The 20000-nt window shown below is 38.8% G+C and overlaps 1 protein-coding gene across 1 annotated transcript in view; it reads right to left on the bottom strand.

Annotated features, from left to right (window-relative positions):
- Nucleotides 1-20000, bottom strand: part of LOC115433911 (zinc transporter 6-like) — a 76702-nt gene that overhangs the window by 46990 nt on the left and 9712 nt on the right. The window contains 4 exon segments of the mRNA XM_030155466.1: nt 521-556; nt 4393-4476; nt 14118-14183; nt 17885-17927. Of these exon segments, the coding sequence (XP_030011326.1) occupies nt 521-556; nt 4393-4476; nt 14118-14183; nt 17885-17927 (229 nt within the window).

The following is a 20000-nucleotide window of genomic DNA, read 5'->3' as shown; positions in this document are numbered from 1 at the left end:
TTGCTTGTTTGAGGGAAACAGAGGAGGGAAAACGGCGCATAAGGCATGAGAAGCTGTTCTACCTTTTATGTTCTGTTATTTGTATATTTGGATACATATTTGATTTTTAATTTATTCTTGCACTCAATTGACTGAAAACTAGCTAACACTAGTGTCGCTGCTGATTACACAGAACATTTGCAGATAAATAATGTCAGAGCAATACCTTGTTTTAAGAAACAATCTGCATAAACACCGCATCCATGGGGGGGCGCCATTGCTACGTGATGTCAGAACTCAGAACTGGGAGAACACAGATCTAGTATGAGTTCACGGGTGGAAGTCACAGGTTTGACTGACATTCCAGTTTTCACCAGTAGAAGGATGGAAAAACACGAGTTATGGGTGGACTGGAACGCAGCATAAGCACCAAGGGTTTTCAAAGTTCCTAGTACAGTAAAAATTCCTGCAGTGGAAAAGGGCCTTTAGTGTGTTTGTGTGTGTATGTGTGTGTGTGTGTGTGTGTGTTGTTAATACTTACGTATGGACCTCCGGCTGCTCCATGAAGCGTTCCACACTAACAAACAGAAACACACAGAGTCAACTACATGACCAGGTGGGACTCCTGTCACTGGGTTCATTTGTGTCAATCACTGTTGGGGAGGAGTCTGTTTAAACTCCGCCTCCGTCCTCTGCCTTATTCAGCCGTTCATTATATGTATGTATGAGCCTCATGGTTTTCCCTTAACAAAGGCGTTTACATCCATATGAGCTGAAGTCTGACCTTTGGACATTTTACAAACCTCATTTCTGTTCAGTTATATTCAGTTCATGCACAGTATCCATCAGAATACATGATCATCTCAAAGCATTTACAAAACACAACCTAAAATATGGGATTTATTCATACACCTGAATCTTAAGGTGAAGGAGACTTTCGTGACTAATTTTTCATCAAATCTGTCCATCCTCAGTCATATCCTCAGTACCATGAATCTGTTCGTCTGTCTGTCATTACTCACCTGAATCTCTTGCATTATGGTGAACAGTTTCTTAGTTCCATCCACCAGAAACAAACAATTCGTTTACAAACCAAGCTGGGAGGTAACTCGGGCATCTTTGGAATTTTGTCGTGACGTGGATTGTGGGAAAGGGAGGTTCACGCAGCCACCTGACAGCAGCAGCGCAACAATATGGTATTATATGGATGAAACAAACACGACGCGGAAATGTCTGAAACACGGAAACGGCTGGAGTAATATGCATAGAGGGAAGGGAGCTCCTGCCATTTCTGCCTCGTGAGCCTTCGCTTTCCACAATGTATATCGCAACAAAATTCCGAAGATGCCCGAGTTACCTCCCGGCCTGGTTTGTAAACAAATGGTTTGCTTCTGGTGGATGGAACTAAGAAACTGTTCACCGTAATGCAAGAGATTCAGGTGAGTAATGACAGACGAACAGATTCATGATACTGAGGATATGACTGAGGTTTGACCGATTGGATGAAAAATTGGTCACGAAAGTCTCCCACACCTTTAATGAGAGGGCCTTTTATTCATTCTTTGTGTTTTTTTAAATGAGTGTAAGTCTGGATCGTTTCCAGACCCATAAATGTCTGAGTGACTCTGGGCTTTACTGTCGCAAAAAACAGCTCAAAATTCAAAGACGTTAGTGGAAATGGGGTTTGTAGTTTTACAGTATTTTTGTTGGTTTCACAGTAGAAACAGTTTGATGCAGGCGTGGGTGTGTGTGTCCATGTCATTAACATGTCTAATAAATTACACACACACACTCACACACATCTGTAAAGTGCAGGCAGCACTGACTCCCTGACCTGTATGTGCTGTTTACCCCCCCACCCCCGGGAACTGACCGACCGACAACCCCACACAGGACGACACTAGGTGTGTGTGTGTGTGTGTGTGAGAGACAATGACAGACACAACCAGGCAGTGACACACACACACACACACACACACACACACACACACACACAGTCTTGAATATTCAACAGTTCACACAACTGTTGTCTGGTAGCTAAAGGTGGGGTCTGAGATGTTTTCCTGAAGATTTTTAACTATATTCCTTAAAATCCCCTTCACACCCCGATTACAACTAACAAATTAAATGCTCTAAACACAAAATAAAAAATCAGTCACCTGTGGAACGGACAGGACTGAAAAAATACCATCCAATCATTTTGAGCGCCCGCTCGAAATGATTGAACGGTGATATGTCAATCAAAACTCAACAGCCATTCGCCCCTCCCCCTTCCCCCCTCTGCGCGTACCCTTCTCGAGCATGAATCTCGCATTCCCAGAGGCTGGAGGCATTTGTACAGGAAGTGAAGCCAGAGCTTGGCTATATTAGTTGTATTAGGATGGAAAGTTCACCAGCAACTGTTTAGTCACAAACATAAATCACTAGGAAATGTAACGTTAGTCAGATAGGTCCGAACTGGGGCTGTTCTGGAAGAGCGGGGGGGGTTGAAGGAGACTGAATGAGGTATGCATGGATACGCGAGCCGGAGCCTCAGCCCGGGCCGTAGTCGGCATCGGAGCCCGAGTCGGAGCTGTACGGGACTGGAGCCAGGGACGGAGCCTCAGGCGGTGTCGGAGACGAGCTGGGGCCGGGCGGACCGTAGACGGCGTCAGAGCCCAAGCTGGGGCCGGAGCCAGAGATGGAGCAGAGCCTTAGCCGGTGAATTGTTGCTATGCAGCGCTCGTGAACCCTCGGGAACAAGCATTGCGTGTGCCAGTACTCTGGAGGCGTGGCTTTGGAGGGACATTTGAAGAACGTGTTTGGACTTTTGAACTGAGTATTTTCAAACTGTAGCTTGCTCAAACCGTTTTCTAAGATCTCATACCCACCTTTAAGTGACAGGTTTTAAGTGACAGGTTTTGTCCTTTATTTCCAGAATGAAGTAAACAGCGGAACTGGAGTTTGTGTTTGGTGTTTCCCAAAATCTGAAATAAAATCCACCTAAATCTGGACCTTAGTGATTATCCACACACTAAAGTCATAAACTCTGTATTTCCTTTGACCGCCTTAGCTTTGATGAAGGAACCCATTCACCATGACATCATTTCAATAAAATAATAAACTGTTATGATCGTACATTTTGGCAGATATAAAACCTTTCTTCATCTAGACCAGGGCTCTCAAACTCATTTCCTTTCAGGTTTCCACATTCAGCCCGATTTGATCTCCAGTGGGCGGACCAGTAAAATAGTAACATAATAACCTATAAAATAATGACAACTCCAAAATTTTGTCTTTGTTTTAGTGAGAAAAAAAAGACATTAAATAACAAAAATACCTTACTTTTATAACTATAAAAAAAAACCTGAAAAAACTTACATTTAAATTAAAAAACTTAAATTTAGTGCAATTTTAGGAATATTCTGCCTCCACTTCTCATTTCTCCATGTGCATTATGGAGCAGATCTACAAAGACACTAACACTGAGGAACAGACAGAAACTGTTAAAATTGTGCTTAATTTTCTTTAGACATCTCGGTTGTTCATATTGTACAGGAAGTCATAAATGTAAATATTTTCATAATTTAAATGGGTTTTTTTTGCACTAAAACAAAGAAAAAAATGTGAAGTTTGTATTATTTATAGGCACAATGCAATGTTATGTTTTTTTCCAATCAAAACTGAGAAGAAAATCTGCAGTCATTCATTTTTGTCAGTTCTTCTGCTGTTCTTATTTGACTGCAGATCAATATTGGTTACATGTGGAACCTGAACTAAAATGAGTTCCACAGCCTTGACTGTGGAATTTTTGCTCTTTGCAAATTCATCCCACGGGCTGCATGGAACCTTGGCAGGCAGCATCTGGCCCCCGGCTGCATGTTGAGACCCCTGATCTAGACTAAATGAACCTTCCCCTAAAGCATTAAACACCTTTAATGCAGAATCCACGATACGACATCAAACAGTTTTATACAAAGTCCATGAGCTTGTTCTGATAATCTGATCAAAGCGCTTTAAGATGAGATAATGAAGCTGAAGCTTCTTGACCAGTGACACTGAACAGGGGTTATGCGTTCACTCAGTAGAGTTCACTGTGTGTAAATGTGTCTGAAAACATCCAGGGGTCCAATTATTGCATATTTGGAGCCTTTTGTTTTCCAGACTGACGCTGTGGAAAACATGCACCCCGTGTGGAGCAAACGCATGGGATGAAAACAATAAGAAACAATTGGAATTCATTTGTGTTCTGCTGCAGAACCAAGTCCAGCTTTGAAAATAATTGAAATTTTAATCAGCGTAGACAGAGAGAGGGAGATAAAAACGAACATGGGCTACAGGCACGGGACGGCAGCATCTGCAAACACACACCACCGACTGAAGCTGCATCACTTCTGCTGCGTTAACGTGTGCATTTGTGTGTATGGCGTGTACATACTCTCCTTTAGGATGAATAGGGCTCCCAGCTGCACCAGGACGGTGGACGCAAAAACCGCCAAAACCTCCAACCTGTCAAACCTGTGGACAGACACACAAAGACTTCAACGGCTCGGACCAGTTGGAACCTTTCACTTCTGTTCTTCAAGTCGTTTAAGTTCATGTTTGATTGATTTTACAGGATGACAAAACGATCTACTGCGACAAAAGTGCGACAGATTCACTTTCTTTTACTGTGGGAACACTTAACTCCAACTAAACTGAAAATGTTTGTCTTTTTTTTGTTTGAGTTTATTATTGACTGATCACTGTGACATAGTAATTCATCAACTGCTATGAAAATTTAAGCATTATGTACAAAAAAGCTGACACACACACACACATGCACACACACTGCCTGATTTACACCTCCACACTGTAAAAAAAAAAATCTATAATTTAACAGAATTTTCACTGTTTATTTTACAGATTTTTCCTGTATTTTTAAGATACAGGAAAATATCAATGAAATTACAAAAATAGACAGTGATTTTACATGTCAAATGAAAAAATAACATGGAAAAAACTGTAACTGTAAATAAGGAGAAAATTTCTATTTTCAAAAGAATTTTTTTCTTTTTCACAGAAAAATACAGTTAAAATACATTTGCTAATGTATGGCAATTTCACAAATACTTCTTTTTTATTTATGAGATTAAACTGTTAATTTAAAGTTTAATACTGTAAAAAACATTATAAAACCAGATAAAAATTACTGACAATTAACCGTAAAAAGAAGTATTTGTTCTGTAAGTTAACAAGACTTGTTTGTTAATTAACAAATATCTTGTGTAATTATGGGAGGTTTTACAACGAAAATGTTGAATAAATGTGTTTTTGTGAATATATAACATGTATAAGCACTGATAAACTGTCCAAATACAGTTTTAACAGTGGATTGGACAACTGAGTCTCATTGAAAATTATGTGTCATTCAACCACAACAGTTCACATATTCTTAAATTAGCAGTAGAATATTGTAAATATAAATGGTTGGTTATTCGTATTATGACAGTTTTTAAAAGTAGAGATAATGTTGTGGTGTGGAGCATGTTGTTACCTCCGCCATGAGGTACTGTGATCGCTTTGTCTTGTGTGTTTGGGTGCGTGTTTGTTTGTTGTTGTTTGCGTGTTTGTTAGCAAGATAACTCAAAAAGTTATGGACGGATTTCCATGAAATTTTCAGGAAATGTTGATACTGGCACAAGGAAGAAATGATTAAATTTTGGTGGTGATCGGGGAGGGGGGGGGTCAGATCTGTCTTGGCAGAGGTCTGCGCTCTGAGTTCTTTTCTCTGTTGATTCTGCACTTTTCTGTGCAGGGGCTCAGCAGGGTTGTGGTGTTAGTGTAAATGTGAGGTTAATATGTGTATAGTAATGTTTATTGGCCTTTTTGTGTTTGTTTTTGTATTTTTGTTCAGGTGCACCATGAGTAAAAGCCATACGCTGAACAATGCCTTTCCTGTTCATCCATGATGGTCAAGTTCTACTCAATGTCAAACACTGAACTTGCCGAATTAAAAGCACATCCTGCGCTCTTTAAGTTACACTGTGGCTGACATCTTATTGTTCCATGGCCTGTGTGACTTATGTCAAAATTGTACATCTGTTATAAGAAGTTATCCAAGAAAGCTACATGATTAAATGTGAAATAAGCTATAAATATAATGTTATACTTTATATGATCTTAAATTAACAGTAAATTGTTGGAATTTAAATCCAGACGACTAGTTTATTAACAGTTAATTGACAGATTTTGAGAGATAAATCACATGTTTTAATGTAACAAAATGATATACCACACATCAAATATTAACAGATATACAAGTTTTTAACATAAAATTATGTGATAACACCAACTAATAACAGAACTTTTCTGCAATTTTAAAACCCTATCATTTGCTCTGTTTTAACAATGTTTGTCCATATTTACAAGTAATTTGATTGTTTAATACATGAAAATATTCTTTATTAACATTAAAAAGTAAAAAAAAAATATGCAAAATCTCAGGTAAAGTTAGGGCAAAAAAAACTGTATTTTAATTATGGAAAATTACCGTAATTTTATGAGATGGTTATTTTCCGTTATTTAACAGCAGTTTTTGGCACCCCAGCTGCCGAAATATTACAGTTTTTTTTAACTTTTTTTTTTTACAGTGCATGCCAGAGTTCACTTGTCAGGCTTTTCTACTGCAGATGCATGTGTGTTAGTGTTTGTGTGGTTGTGGAGCAGCTGTGCATAATAACACACAAACAGAAAGACTTTAAATGTCATTAAACGGTCAGATACACATGTGTACGTATGAATATATGTACTTATGGTCTTATCTCTATCTGTGTTAACTGAATTACTGACCTAGTTTGCAAACAGAAAAATAGACTAAGTAATTATTCATTTATTCATTTTAACACAAAGTCACCATTTCCTCTGTGTGTCGGTTTCAGTGCTTTCTGTTTATAGAAACTTTAAACTGGTTTGACTCGGTCATTAACAGGAAACCATCCACACCCACAAACGCACCACAACAACCAGCTGACATTTTAAAACAACCAACTCCAATCAGGCTGGTGAACAGTTAACACTACTGCTGACCCCCATGAACCCCAAGTGAGGTGGTGGGGTGGTGGGGGGGGGGGGTCAGGGGGTCAATCCCATGCAGTCTGTCCAGGATCAGCAGCTCTGTATCAATGAGCAGCTCAGTGCATTCATGGAGGTTAAAGCTAATGTGGACGGTCACAGATCTAATGCTACGTTACTCTGCTAAAAGCCTCTGTGGGAGCTCAGTGAAGTGCATTATGGGTGACAGCCACAGAGATGTGGTCACAAACCCACTTAAACGCTAACCTCCTCTCAATCACACAACTTGGTCGTGAACCTCATCTGTGCAGGCGGATGGGTGGAGGGGGCCGTGGTCAGGGGGCTTTAATGTTCATATCCAAATCTGAGTTTAAAAAAGGACCAACCAGCTGCATGTGACATCACACACATCTGAGAACCAATCAGGATCTAGAAGGCAGCTTTTGTTGGTGTGATCTGGAAGTATGAAGAAACCACTAACCCTGATGATGCATCAACCTGTTCAACCTTATGAATTAACTATATCTATTCATTTTTATGGTGAGCAAATGGATTTTTTTAAAACTTCTATTTATTCAAGTTTTTTGACAACTTTACAAACAGCAAACATAAAAAACAGTTGGCAAAATTAAAATTACAATGATGCTACAAGACTGGTATATGTAATATATGTGTCACAGTAGAGATTGAAGTCCAGTAGATTCGTAATCCTACTAGGACAGATAGGAATTTAGTTTGTCCTAGGACAAACTGAAATCCTACAAGAATTAGGATCTGAAGATTAACCCTAACCCCCTAACCTAAGCCTAACCCCTAACCCTAACCCTAGGACAGATAGGATTTAGTTTGTCCTAGGACAAACTAAAATTCCTAGCTGTCCTAGTAGGATTACGAATCCTACTGGATTTCAATCTCTACTTGTGATATATGCTTGTGCAACATCACTAGCGACCAAATGGATTTTGAACAGTTACCCTGACCTTTTGTGATGACCAGTGTTGGGAATAACAGCGTTAAAAATAGCGGCGTTACTAACGCTGTTATTGTTTTCCAGTAACTGTAATCTAATAAATTATTATTTGAAAACGTTACAACGCCGTTACCGTTATCGGCAGTGAAATGTGGTGCGTGTACTATGCACTGATATCAAACAAGCTGTTATCCATCCTGGCTCACCTCAGCCTGGCATGAGAGGTGTGACGTTCACGGACGAGTCGAGTCTCTTGAACAGCTCTTTTAAGTGAAGGATAAGAACCGATCTGTTGCGAGCCGTTCGCTGTTCTTCTATTCAAACACTGCCTTCATGCTTCACCTGTGTGTCCATGAGTCTGAGCTGTCCACGCTGCCTTCACCTGAACCACTAATGACATCTCCGAATTGAGTTGTCCACAGCACCACCCCATGCACTTGAATGCAGCTACGTGCACAGCTAATTTAGGGGAGGAGTTATCAGTGAGTCTGACTGACTGAAGTGGAGACATTTACTGCTGTGTCAGGGAGGAGCCACTGAAAAAAGTGAAGATGTGGGATTAAATGGAGGAGCATCTTCTTCTATAAATGCAGATATGCACTTATGTGATGGAAAAGCCGGACCCTGGTGGACCCCAGCCTCACCCCAGTCCTGGTCTTCAGTACCTGTCTGCTGTTCTACTCTATAAAACTGGCCTGTGAAACCTGCTCAAAAATCTTTTTCATTTTACATATTTGAAGGTTTTTCAAAAAAAGTAACGCAATAATTATTTTCCCTGGTACCTAATTACATTTATGAAGGACTAATTCGTTACTAATTCAATTACTTTTTGGGAGCGTAACTAGTAACTATAACTAATTACGTTTTAAAAAGTAATTGGTCTAACACTAGTGACGACCATAGAACCTGTTTTTAGTCTCTTTATTTAGTCTTTTTCTCATCTCTCTGGAATTTGTCGAAGCCAATGCAACAAGAAAAACGGGTAAACGGTGTAAAAAAACACAAATAACAGCAACACAAGACACACAGAGATGAAAACCACTGCAGTTACCGTATTTTATCAATTAAACCAGGTGAATAGTGCCAGAGAAATTGGTTGCACAAAAATCTCAGACAGACAGAACTCCTGGTATATCTATATATACCCCCACAAACCCCAGAGGGTAAAAATGACAAAAGAAAAGACATAACAATAAATATAATTATCACAATATAAAAATATATAACTTTATTTTTGTTTTTTTATCTTGCTTTGAAATCACTGTGACTTTGTTGTTTTCTTGCGTCACTTCAGTCTTGTATGTTTCGTGTCATTGTCTTCTTCTTGTAACTGGGTTCTTGTTGTGTCCAATATGTTTTCATCATTTTCATCATGTTACATGTTCTACGCCATTTTGCCTGGTTTGTCTTTCACTTCATTTTCATCTCCTTAGGTCTTTTATGAATGATTTCAAAACAATAAATACCATCTGGTTTTCTTCAAATTTCACCTCACTGAGCAAAAATCAGCCTTTAAACTTGAAACAACTTGAAACAATAAGTGAGCTTATTGTGAGCTTATTGCTTATCGTATTAGTTGACTGACGCCCCGTCTAGTCAAGGATTCCTTTTAAACTATATTAAACTAAATTACTGTCCTTTTTGAGGAGTTCAGTCAAATGAGACAAACATTATTCTGACAAGGTCTTAACTTTCAATCTGATCACACTTTTGTCTGACGAATCGGGTGGACAAATTTTCTAACTCCAAATTTTTAAAAATTCATTTAAAAAAAAAAGAAAAAAAAAAAAAAATCACAAAACTGAATGTATCCATTAAACTGTGCACTGTACTTCTACTAGTGGTGTAGAAAATGACATTTCTGTTGCCCAGCCATAAATTGGAAGTCAATCTCTTTGAGTAAAATGGAAATAAGTGTGAGTTGAAGATAAGGGATGTAAAGATATGAAAATTTCATATCACGGTTATTGTGACCAAAGTTATCACGGTCATCATTATGACCCACGGTATTGTTGAAATGTGCTCAAAATGTTCAAAAACTACTTATACACACACTGAAATAATTTAACCAAGTTGTATTTTGAAAAAAAACCCTAAAAAAATCAAATTAAAAAAATAGGCACAATGTACTTTCTGTTGGGCAGAAACATTCAAATATTAAAATGTAAACATCAACATACACATGTGCATTAAAGATGGCACCTTATGGCCATTGTTTGACCATTTTCCAGATCAAGTTTGAGTTGTTTTAGGGTCTCTCTCTCTCTTTCTCTCTCTCTCTCTCTTTCGAAGTGTAGTAATCAAACACAGTTATCATGATAATTAGTATTAAAACGGTAATACTAACCGTCTGGAATTTTACTGCGGTTTATCGTTATACCGGTAATCGTTACATCCCTAGTTGAAAACAATGTTAAAGCCAACACTGAGATAAAGGAGGGTATCACTAACTGCATACTTTTGACATGTTTTAGAACATGACTGTAATGGATCCTAACCCTAACCCTTATATACTTTATAGTCAACAAATCCTATGAAAAGACTTGATTATGCAGATTATTATGATATCATATACATGGCCTGTTGAACACACACACACGCAGTGGTGACCAACTGTAACAGAAGCTTTCTATTGATGCTGTATCTGTGTTTACAGTGTGTGTGTTCATGTTTGTACCCCACGCAAAAATTGATTATTTCATAGTTTTTATATGAAATGAAGGACAGAGAAAAGGTTTGTATAATTTCATTTTATTTATGGTAGATTACGAAGCATACAGCAAATTTGGGTCCTTTGTTGTTGACCTATAGGTTACATAATCACATTTTGGGTTGTATGCATGTCCTCATTAATTCATACCCCTGAATGGTCATGGAATTTAGGCTTTTTTGGGTGCCAAAACTAGGGCTAATCATTATGAATGCCATCCCTGGAACTCACTAACCATGTGCAATCCCTTATGCAACCTGTCATGTAATAAACCTGAATAAATTCAGTGAGTGAGTGCATTCATTCTCACTTTATGGTCAACAGTCAACCAACGGCATGCAAAGACAAAAGAACTGAGTGAAGACCTTCGATCGCGCATTGTAAATGCACACAAGGATGGCAAAGGCTATAAAAGCTATAGCAAAGCAATTTCATGTGCCAGTCGCCACTGTACAGAGCATCATCACCAAGTTCTAAGGTTCCACACTGTACAGAATCACAAGGGGCGTGGCCGGAAGCCAAAGATGACATCAAGACTATCACGAAAAGTTGTGAGAGAGGTCAGCAAAAACCCCCGATCACCACCAAGGCTATCCTGAAAAATTTGAGTGAAACTGGAACCAACATATCGAGCAGACACTGCAGCGGACATTGCCAAAGAGGGCTTCCGTGGATGCCGGCCAAGGAAGACTCCACTGCTCCAGCCCAGCATGTAAAAGCCAGACTAGCCTTGCAAAAGCACATCTAGACAAGGACCCAAGCTTTTGGTTATCAATGTTGTGGTCTGATGAGACAAAAATGGAGCTTTTGGCCACAGGGATGTTGCCTTTGTTTGGAGAAGGAAAGGTGAAGCATTCCAACCCAAGAACACAGTTCCAGCAGTCAAGCACTGGCGGTGGAAGCATCATGCTTTGGGGAGCTTCTCTGCCAGTGGGCCTGGGAATCTCGTCAAAGTGAATGGCATCATGAGAAAGGAACAATACATTGAGATATTGGAAGAAAATATTAAAGCAGTCGGCAGAAAAACTTGATCTGGGTCAGCAGTAGATGTTTCAACAGGATAACGATCCTAAACACCAGCGAAAGCTGTCAAGAAATGGTTCAAGGCTATGATGTGAATGTCTTGGAGTGGCCAGCCAAAGCCCAGACCTGAACCCGATCAAAATCTGTGGAGGGAGGTCAAGACACAAGTTTCGGCAAAAGACCTTCTAACCTCAAGGATTGGGAAACCTTTGCAAAAGAAGAGTGGGCAAAAATCCCTGCTGAAGTCTGCAGAAACCTGATCAGCAACTATCGGAACCGTTTGCAAGCTGTTATAGCAAATAAAGGCTATGCCATTGAGTATTAATCATGGGTATGAATAATTATGGACATGCATACAAACCCAAAATGTTGATTAGGTGTAACCTTTAGGTCAACAACAAAGAAAGCAAATTTGCTGTATTGTTTCGTATCTACCATAAATTAAATTGAATTAAACAAGTATTTTCTCTGTCCTTCATTTCATACCTAAAACTATTAAATACTCAATTTTTGCGTGGGGTATGAATAATTTTTGGCTTAAGTGTAGGTTTGTAAACAAAATGATCCAATCTGTCCACTGACCGGCCCCAGCACGTGAGGGATGATAATGTAGCTGATGGGTTTGAATGTCACCTGCTAGTGTTTATCAAGCAGAAAGTGAACATTTAGTCTTAAAGTTGATGTGTTCAAAGGAGCAAAAAAGACAGAATAGGATGTGACAAAACCTGGATAAGGACTCCACTGTAATGAGTGGGTCAGAACATCTCCAAAACCCTTCATAACCTTACTTTACACAATACTAGATACTAGATAAGGGGTGTCAACATACGGCCCACGGTCCAAAAATGGGCCGCCAAAGTTTCAATCTGGCCCACAGGACTGACTGGCAAAGTGTAAAAATTAAACAAGACATTAACAATCAAGGACGTCAAACTCATCATTATTATTGTTGTTGTTGTTGTTGGTGTTGTTGTTGTTGTTAATAATATCATCATCATACTGATCAGAGCAGTAAAATCATAACATAATATTCTATAAATCAGGGGTCTCAAAGATGCAGCCCAGGGGCAAAATGCGGCCCGCCAAAGGTTCAAATGTGGCCCCGTGGGATGAATTTGCAAGGTGTAAAAATTCCACGTCAAGGCTGTGGAACTCATTTTAGCTCAGGTTCCACAAACAGACCAATATGATCTACAGTAAAATAATAGCATAGTAACTTACAAAAAATAATGACTCACTATTTTCTTCTCAGTTTGATGTGAAAAAAATTACATTATGCCTATAAATAATGACAACTTCAAATTTAGGTCTTGTTTTAGTACAAAAAAATAACATTGAATTTTGAAAATATTTACATTTACAAACTATCCTGTAATAATAAAATGTGAGTAATCTGAATAAATATGAACAACCTAAACGTCTAAACAAAATTCAGCACAATTTTAAACAATTTCTGCCTGTTATTAAGTATTTAGTGTCTTTGGCGATCCAATCCATAATGCACATGTAGAAATGATAAGTTGAGGAATAATACTTAAAATTGCACTTATTTTTCTTAAGAAATTTCATTTTTTTCAGGTTATTCACATCTTTTTGTTTGGATAGTTTATAAAAAATATTTTCATAATTTAATGTTTTTTTTTTTTGCACTAAAACAAGAAAAAAATTTGGAGTTGTCATTATTTATAGGTTAATATGTTATAATTTTACTGGTCCAGTCCACTGGAACTGGTCCATCAAATTGGACTGAATATGGCCCTTGAAAGAAAATGAGTTTGAGACCCCTGCATCAATAATGACAACTCCAAATTTCCTTCTTGGTTTAATGTGAAAAACGTAAAAATACATTATGAAAATATTTACATTTGAAAACTATCCTTTCACAATAAAATGTGGATAACCTGAACAAGTATGAACAACTTGAAATATCTGGAGAAAAATAAGTGGAATTTGAAACAATATAATAGATCTATTATGAATGCAAGTTGTATTAATAATAAGCTGGAGACTAAGACCTGAAGAGATTTCTGGTTGTACATGGTTGTTCAGGTCATTTACATTTTCAGAATGTCATTTAACTTTTAACACACTAACAATTTTTTTTTAAATTATGTATAGGTATTAAGTTATTATTTGACTGGTCCGGCCCACTTGAGATCACATTGGGCTGTATGTGGCCCCTGAACTAAAATGAGTTTGACACCCCTGTGCTAGATGCTTACGGTACACCATTATCCTTAGTTTGCACTGGATGTAACAGTAGCTCAGAAGGTCCACTGCTGTAAACTCCTTTATTAAAGTGACACCATCTCTCGTGCTTGAGAAGACGCCGTTTCCACACATGTCCAGTGTCTGTTCGATCCGAACAGACAGGTCGGTGCAGATGTTTGTTTGTGAACTCACCCGAATGAGAAGACCTGACTGGGTTTTCTTCATGGTCACCAGGAGCTGATGAGACATGTGATCAAACTGTACGACAAAGAGAGACGAGAGAGGACAGGACGGACGGAGACAGACAGGAGGACAAAGACGAGGAGACCAGTGAGTGACAGAACTGACGGCAGAAACAACTCAGAGGTCACAGAAAGTTCACACTGCTCTGATTTATCTACTGTTCATAGGGATATTCTGGAAATGTGCACACTTCAATAATGACAAATAGGATTAGATATAGACAGAAATATTTGGACCTTAAACCCTTTATCGAGCAAGTGACTATTGTTGGTAATTTCCACGTACATTACAAGACAGTGACATCAACAGTTCCAGTGAGAACCAAGGTTATAATAGTTTTGGATTTTTAGCTTACTTGGCCGACAGGCCCTAAGCTATTGTCGTCATGCGGCGGCAGTGTCCGTCACAAATATTTTAATCGTCGTCTTCTCCAAAACTACAATTCCGACTTCAAACTTGGTATACAGCTTCTTTATGATGATGTCAACAAACGTTAGTGAAAATATTTGGATCCGGATCTGATTCTGGATTTGGTGCCACTTTGAAACATTTCCCCATTATAAGAGATCGTAAGTGGATGGATGTAATAACTCAGTAAATATAAATGATATCCAGTGTAAATTCTACAGTCCAGCCCTGATGGGGAGATGACCAAAAACATAATGTCTACAGGCTGATCAGGATCTTCTTCTGGATCCGGAAACTTACAGAAAATTTAACATGTGCTCTTATGGGGAAAAAATTTCAATCGTCTTCTCCGAAACTACAGTTCTGATTGACTTCAAACTTGGTATACAGCTTCTGTATGAGGATGTCAACACAAGGGATTGAAATTATTTCCATCCAGATCTGATTCTGGGTTTGGTGTGACTTTGAAAATGTTCCCATTATAAGAGATAGGAAGTGGACTGATACAATAAATCAGTATCAATGATATCAAGTTGGAATTTGAATTTTTTAGAGATCTGATTGGAATAGAGCAAAACATGGGCTATTTCTGTAACAGAATAAATACACATAACGTGGTGATAATAAATGGCATCAGGATACATTTCCCAAAGCTTTTAATTTGGCCGGTAAGGGCCATTGGCCCTATTTTTTATATTAGTTTTCGTTTTCTTCTAGATGCTTAGTTTTAGTTTCGTCATATCTTTTCTCTTCTTCTCCGTCTTATTCAAATAAATCCCAGACAGGACTCTGCTGCTTTCTCCCAGCTTTAGTCTCCATGTTTCTAGGTAGAGTGGGGACCAGAAGACGACTGGAAACCACAAGTGACGAGAAGCGATGGACCGTTAAATATCATATGGTGCCGCTAGCTAAAATTGCTTGAGTGAAATAAATCGATTTCATATCAATCTAACATTGACAAAGACGAAAACAAAGGGAATTTTATCCATAATTTTTAGACGTTTTAGTTAGTTTTGTAAACACACAATACAGTTTCAGTTAGTTATCATTTTTTTCCTTTTAATTATAGTTTTTATTTATTTCAGTTAACGAAAATGTTTTTTCAATTCTAGTTTTTGTCATTTGTTAGCTTTCATTAACGATAATAACCTTGGTGAGGACAGCGATCAAACATCTCAGGTCCAATGTGGTCTCCAGGGTCTGTAAGGTCCACCTCTGTATGAACAGTGAGTGGACCTGCTTTGTTCAGTACCATGAAGTAATGGAACTACTGGAAGGAATGATGTTCAAAGGGATCATGTGGATGTGGACAGGGGTCTGGATCAGCATGCATGGTGGTCTAAAGGCGAAGGACACACACACCCGATGTTCAACGGTTCGGACGTCGTCGTCAGTCTGGTGAGGTCAGTGACATGAGTCTGTTTGGTGTGTTCCGTGCAATCGGCCGTCGTTAATGCCGTCGCCAGTCTTTCAGCCAATTCACCATGTGTAATCGTCTACTACCCGTCGTTCAGTCGGACCAACCTGACTGGTGGAGGGATAGGCCTGGACTAGAGGACCAGTGAAGGAGAAGTTTCCATGTGACTACAGCTATGCCAAGGTACTTCACACAATTACTGTCTTCAATAATAGTCCATTCACTGCTCATATTAGGGATGCAAATTATCGATTAATCCCATTAATTGTTAGTTGGTTGCCCTTATCGATCGATTAACGATTAATTGATAAGCGGCGATTTTCCTGAGAACCTGAATTTCTTTTTCAATACGGTCTATAAGAATGAACGCTAAATATTGTTTATACACTTCATGAAAAAAGCATGTCATATTCCTTAATGACTGATTTATTGAACCATTGGATACAGTCAGTGTTTCCTGTAGAATTCATCTGTTGATGTGGCGGTGTGTAATGGGGGGGTGTACGTGCATGAGTTTCGTCGGGGGATCGTCGCACAGTACGGCCGGGGGATGCGTGCGTGTTGGTTGGCAACCGCGTGCGTGCGTGCGTGCGCCACTTTCCGTCCTACTTCTAATACTGTAGGAGTACAGGGCGGTGCAGTCTGTGCCCCCGCAGAAGTGAAAGTGAAACTTTTCGCTCATTTATCTTTTCTCCACCCCCTGAAGCTTTGCAAATGCATTGCATACCTGTGGCCCGAATCAGGAGCCTGGAGGATGTTTTCAACTTCTGTCTCACTGACCGTGGACTACACCAACCTCCAGGGAAAACGCTCCGATACCGACCCCGCATTTGTGTGTGTATTTATTCAGGGGTGTACCGCTCCCACACATAGACGGGCCGGTCTGTGTTTGGTCCTCCATGTCCATACAGACATTCTAACTCATCAACACCATGATCCAGTTCGATGACCAGCTATCCCAGCCGCGGCGTCGCAGCACAGACAAACCGGCTGCCTTCGGACACGTGTGGACAGGTAGACAAGGGCAATTAATCAATAATTAATAATTTAATCGCGCAAATTCTTATCGACAATTAATCGTTAGTCGATTAATTTTTTCCATCCCTAGCTCATATGGTATCTGAATGAGTGACAGTCAGTGTTGACTTCATTCATTCCATCAAATGAACACTGTTAGCATTGTTAGCATAGTGCGATTTCTCCTCAGTTTTCGCCTGCAACATCTTTCTTCTTCCACAAGAAGAAGCTGACAGCTGACAACACCAGTATCTTCTCATTACTAACCATTCGTTCAACAAGTACAACATCAACAAACCTTCTGGACTACTCAACGCTCTCTGCTGACAACAATGACTGACGACAGCGAGCTCCGTGTTTAGAGAGATGTCGCATCATTTTCTGGTTTTACGTCTCACGCAAGCACAGAACGTACACTGAAGTCGGTAGTGGATTTGGTGTGTTCTTCACACTTTTTGACTGTGTTGGGGAGACGGGAGCAGACTGATAGTTGGGCTACCTTTTCTGGTGACTATCTGCAGTCGAGTTGGTGTGTCTTTGCCTCAATCTTCTAAAAGTGATGTTCTAATGCTCTAGAATATATGTTCCTTTCATCTTACATGTGATTTTCTTGTATTTTTTTAAATATTATACGTCATTTTTTTGTGGCCACTTACAGGTAAGGAACCAATATGGTCATTTCATTGACCTTGATTTTCAACATAATAAAAAAATTGGAAAAATTTCCCAAAGTAATAAAATCTTGTTACAGTATGTCCTCCAATAGCACACTAAGGCTAAATTTGGAATTTCAGAGTATTTCTGTGAGTGCCCTATAAAGGGTTACAGTTTTCTGCTTTATTTTTCCAACATTGTAAGTTGAGGGTGAACTCACCTAAACAGGTCCAGGATGGTGAGGTATGTGTAGGCAGTTAAGGCTGAAACACAAAAACATAAAAAACAATCACAATTCAGACAGAATCTTCAACAACTGGAAATGTCTGTGTATAAATTTAAATGTTCATTATTTTATTTATAAATATGTGGCTCTTTAGCAGCTTCCAAAATGCACATTTAGAGATTTATGCAATGAAAAGTGTTATGGAAAAAAACACAACTCTTTTGCTTGGTGTAGTCTTTGCCTTTATTTGAAAAAAGGGTAAATGCACATAGAGACACGAGCGTGTTTTTGATTCAAGTCTGACATACAGAACATTTCACCAACATGATTGATCAGCTGATTGCTGCGTCCTCACAGATATTCAGATAAAGTATGAAAACATGTCTGGTACAACTCGTTACGTGAAGTGATAAGAGAAATAGATTATTCCTGTGTGTTCCTTTGCTCACAGCTGTTTCAAATGGAGACGAGAACTCAGCTGCATTTATTTACTATAAACTGGTTTATGGACATAATCTACATTTTCATTTTTATGCTTTTCACACAGTTCATTCCAATGTCACTGGACATTTATGTAATGCCAGCTACTGTTGAATTCTACTTTAGGAAACAGGAGGGAACTTAGTTTATAACAAAATAAGTTAAAAGTGTAACAGGGTTCGTACACATTTTTCAAGGTCAAATTCAAGCACTTCTAAGAGTCATCTTCACCTTACTGCTGAGTAAAATCCATATCTACAGGAATACATATACTCATGATTATTTATTTTCACTTTTTATCACAATGATCTAAAAACATCTAAAATTATGTTTCATAAGAGCAAAAAGTTTAAAAATTACTTTGCGTTCTTCAGACACATGCACTGAGACAAAGATTAAGATAAAAATGTACCTGGAGTCGACCTGAGAACGCCCACTAATTGTTTTTTTGTTTTTTTTGACAAAGTTTTATTTTCAAAATGTATTATTTCCCTGTAAGTAGCTTTGGCTTGACAGCTAACCTGGCAGCGTTAATATTAGAAATAAATAAATAAATCACATCACATCACAGGGTTAGAATCACAAGCACTTTCTAAGCACTTAAACTAAAATCCAAGCACTTTTCAGACCTTGAAAACACATCATTGAAATTCAAGCACTTTCAAGCAAATGCATGAACCCTGGTGTAATAAAGCCTGTCACAGTTCACAGTGGAAACGAGGGCTGTCACAAAACTAGAATTATAGTTGAGGATTTACTGACACAAATTTGTGTTTTTCTGGTCATTGTCTGTCACTCAGAGTTTACAGTTTAACACTTTATTTAGACATCCATGGTACTGGGAGTATTCTACACTAATGGGTAATTTTTACCTCCGCCAGGAGGTATTGTGATCACTTTGATTTGTGTGTTTGTTTGTTTGCGTGTTTATTTGTTTGTTAGCAACTTTACAGGAAAACTCTTCCGCCCATCTTTCCCAAATCTTCCCCACAGATAGGCCTAGGCCCTGGGACCAACCCATTCAATTTTGGGCCAGTAGGCCAAAGTCAAGGTCACAGCAAGGTCACAACATCTACAATTTTCCTATCTGTCATCATTGAGCATTTTTCCAAATTCATCAAAAATCACTCCAATTAGCCTCCAATTTGATCCACCTGTAGCTTAGAACAATATCTTGTATCTGGCACAAAATTGTCCACATCCACTGTGGAATGTGGACTCTGTGGACATTTACAATGAACATTGAAAATCCCATTTACCACACATTTAAAATTAGAACTCAACAAATATTGATTGGAATTTAATATAATTTGACATACACGACTGGTACCAAGCTTCAACTTTTTCTGCTGTATGGAACAACCTGGAAACTGATTAATTTAAAAAGAAATAGTCGATCCACACATGCACACCATTCGGAGTGCTTGGCGGAGGTTTGCGTTCTCTGAACACTTGTTTTGGCCTTGTTTTCTGAGGGATTTAGTGATTTAATAAATGCATATTTCACCAAAACAACTTCTCTTCTCGCTTTCTCCAAACTCTTTTACCCTTTCGACACTATTGTTGTGCCAAAGACCAGAGAGATTTGATTAAAGAAATAAAAGTCAGCCAAACCACCAGAGCAGCCTCC

This window comes from Sphaeramia orbicularis, chromosome 15 (genome assembly GCF_902148855.1).
Source record: "Sphaeramia orbicularis chromosome 15, fSphaOr1.1, whole genome shotgun sequence".
In the NCBI taxonomy this organism is placed as follows: Eukaryota; Metazoa; Chordata; class Actinopteri; order Kurtiformes; family Apogonidae; genus Sphaeramia; species Sphaeramia orbicularis.
Note: the sequence above shows the minus strand (reverse complement) of the source record. Positions and strands in the feature narration are given on the sequence as shown.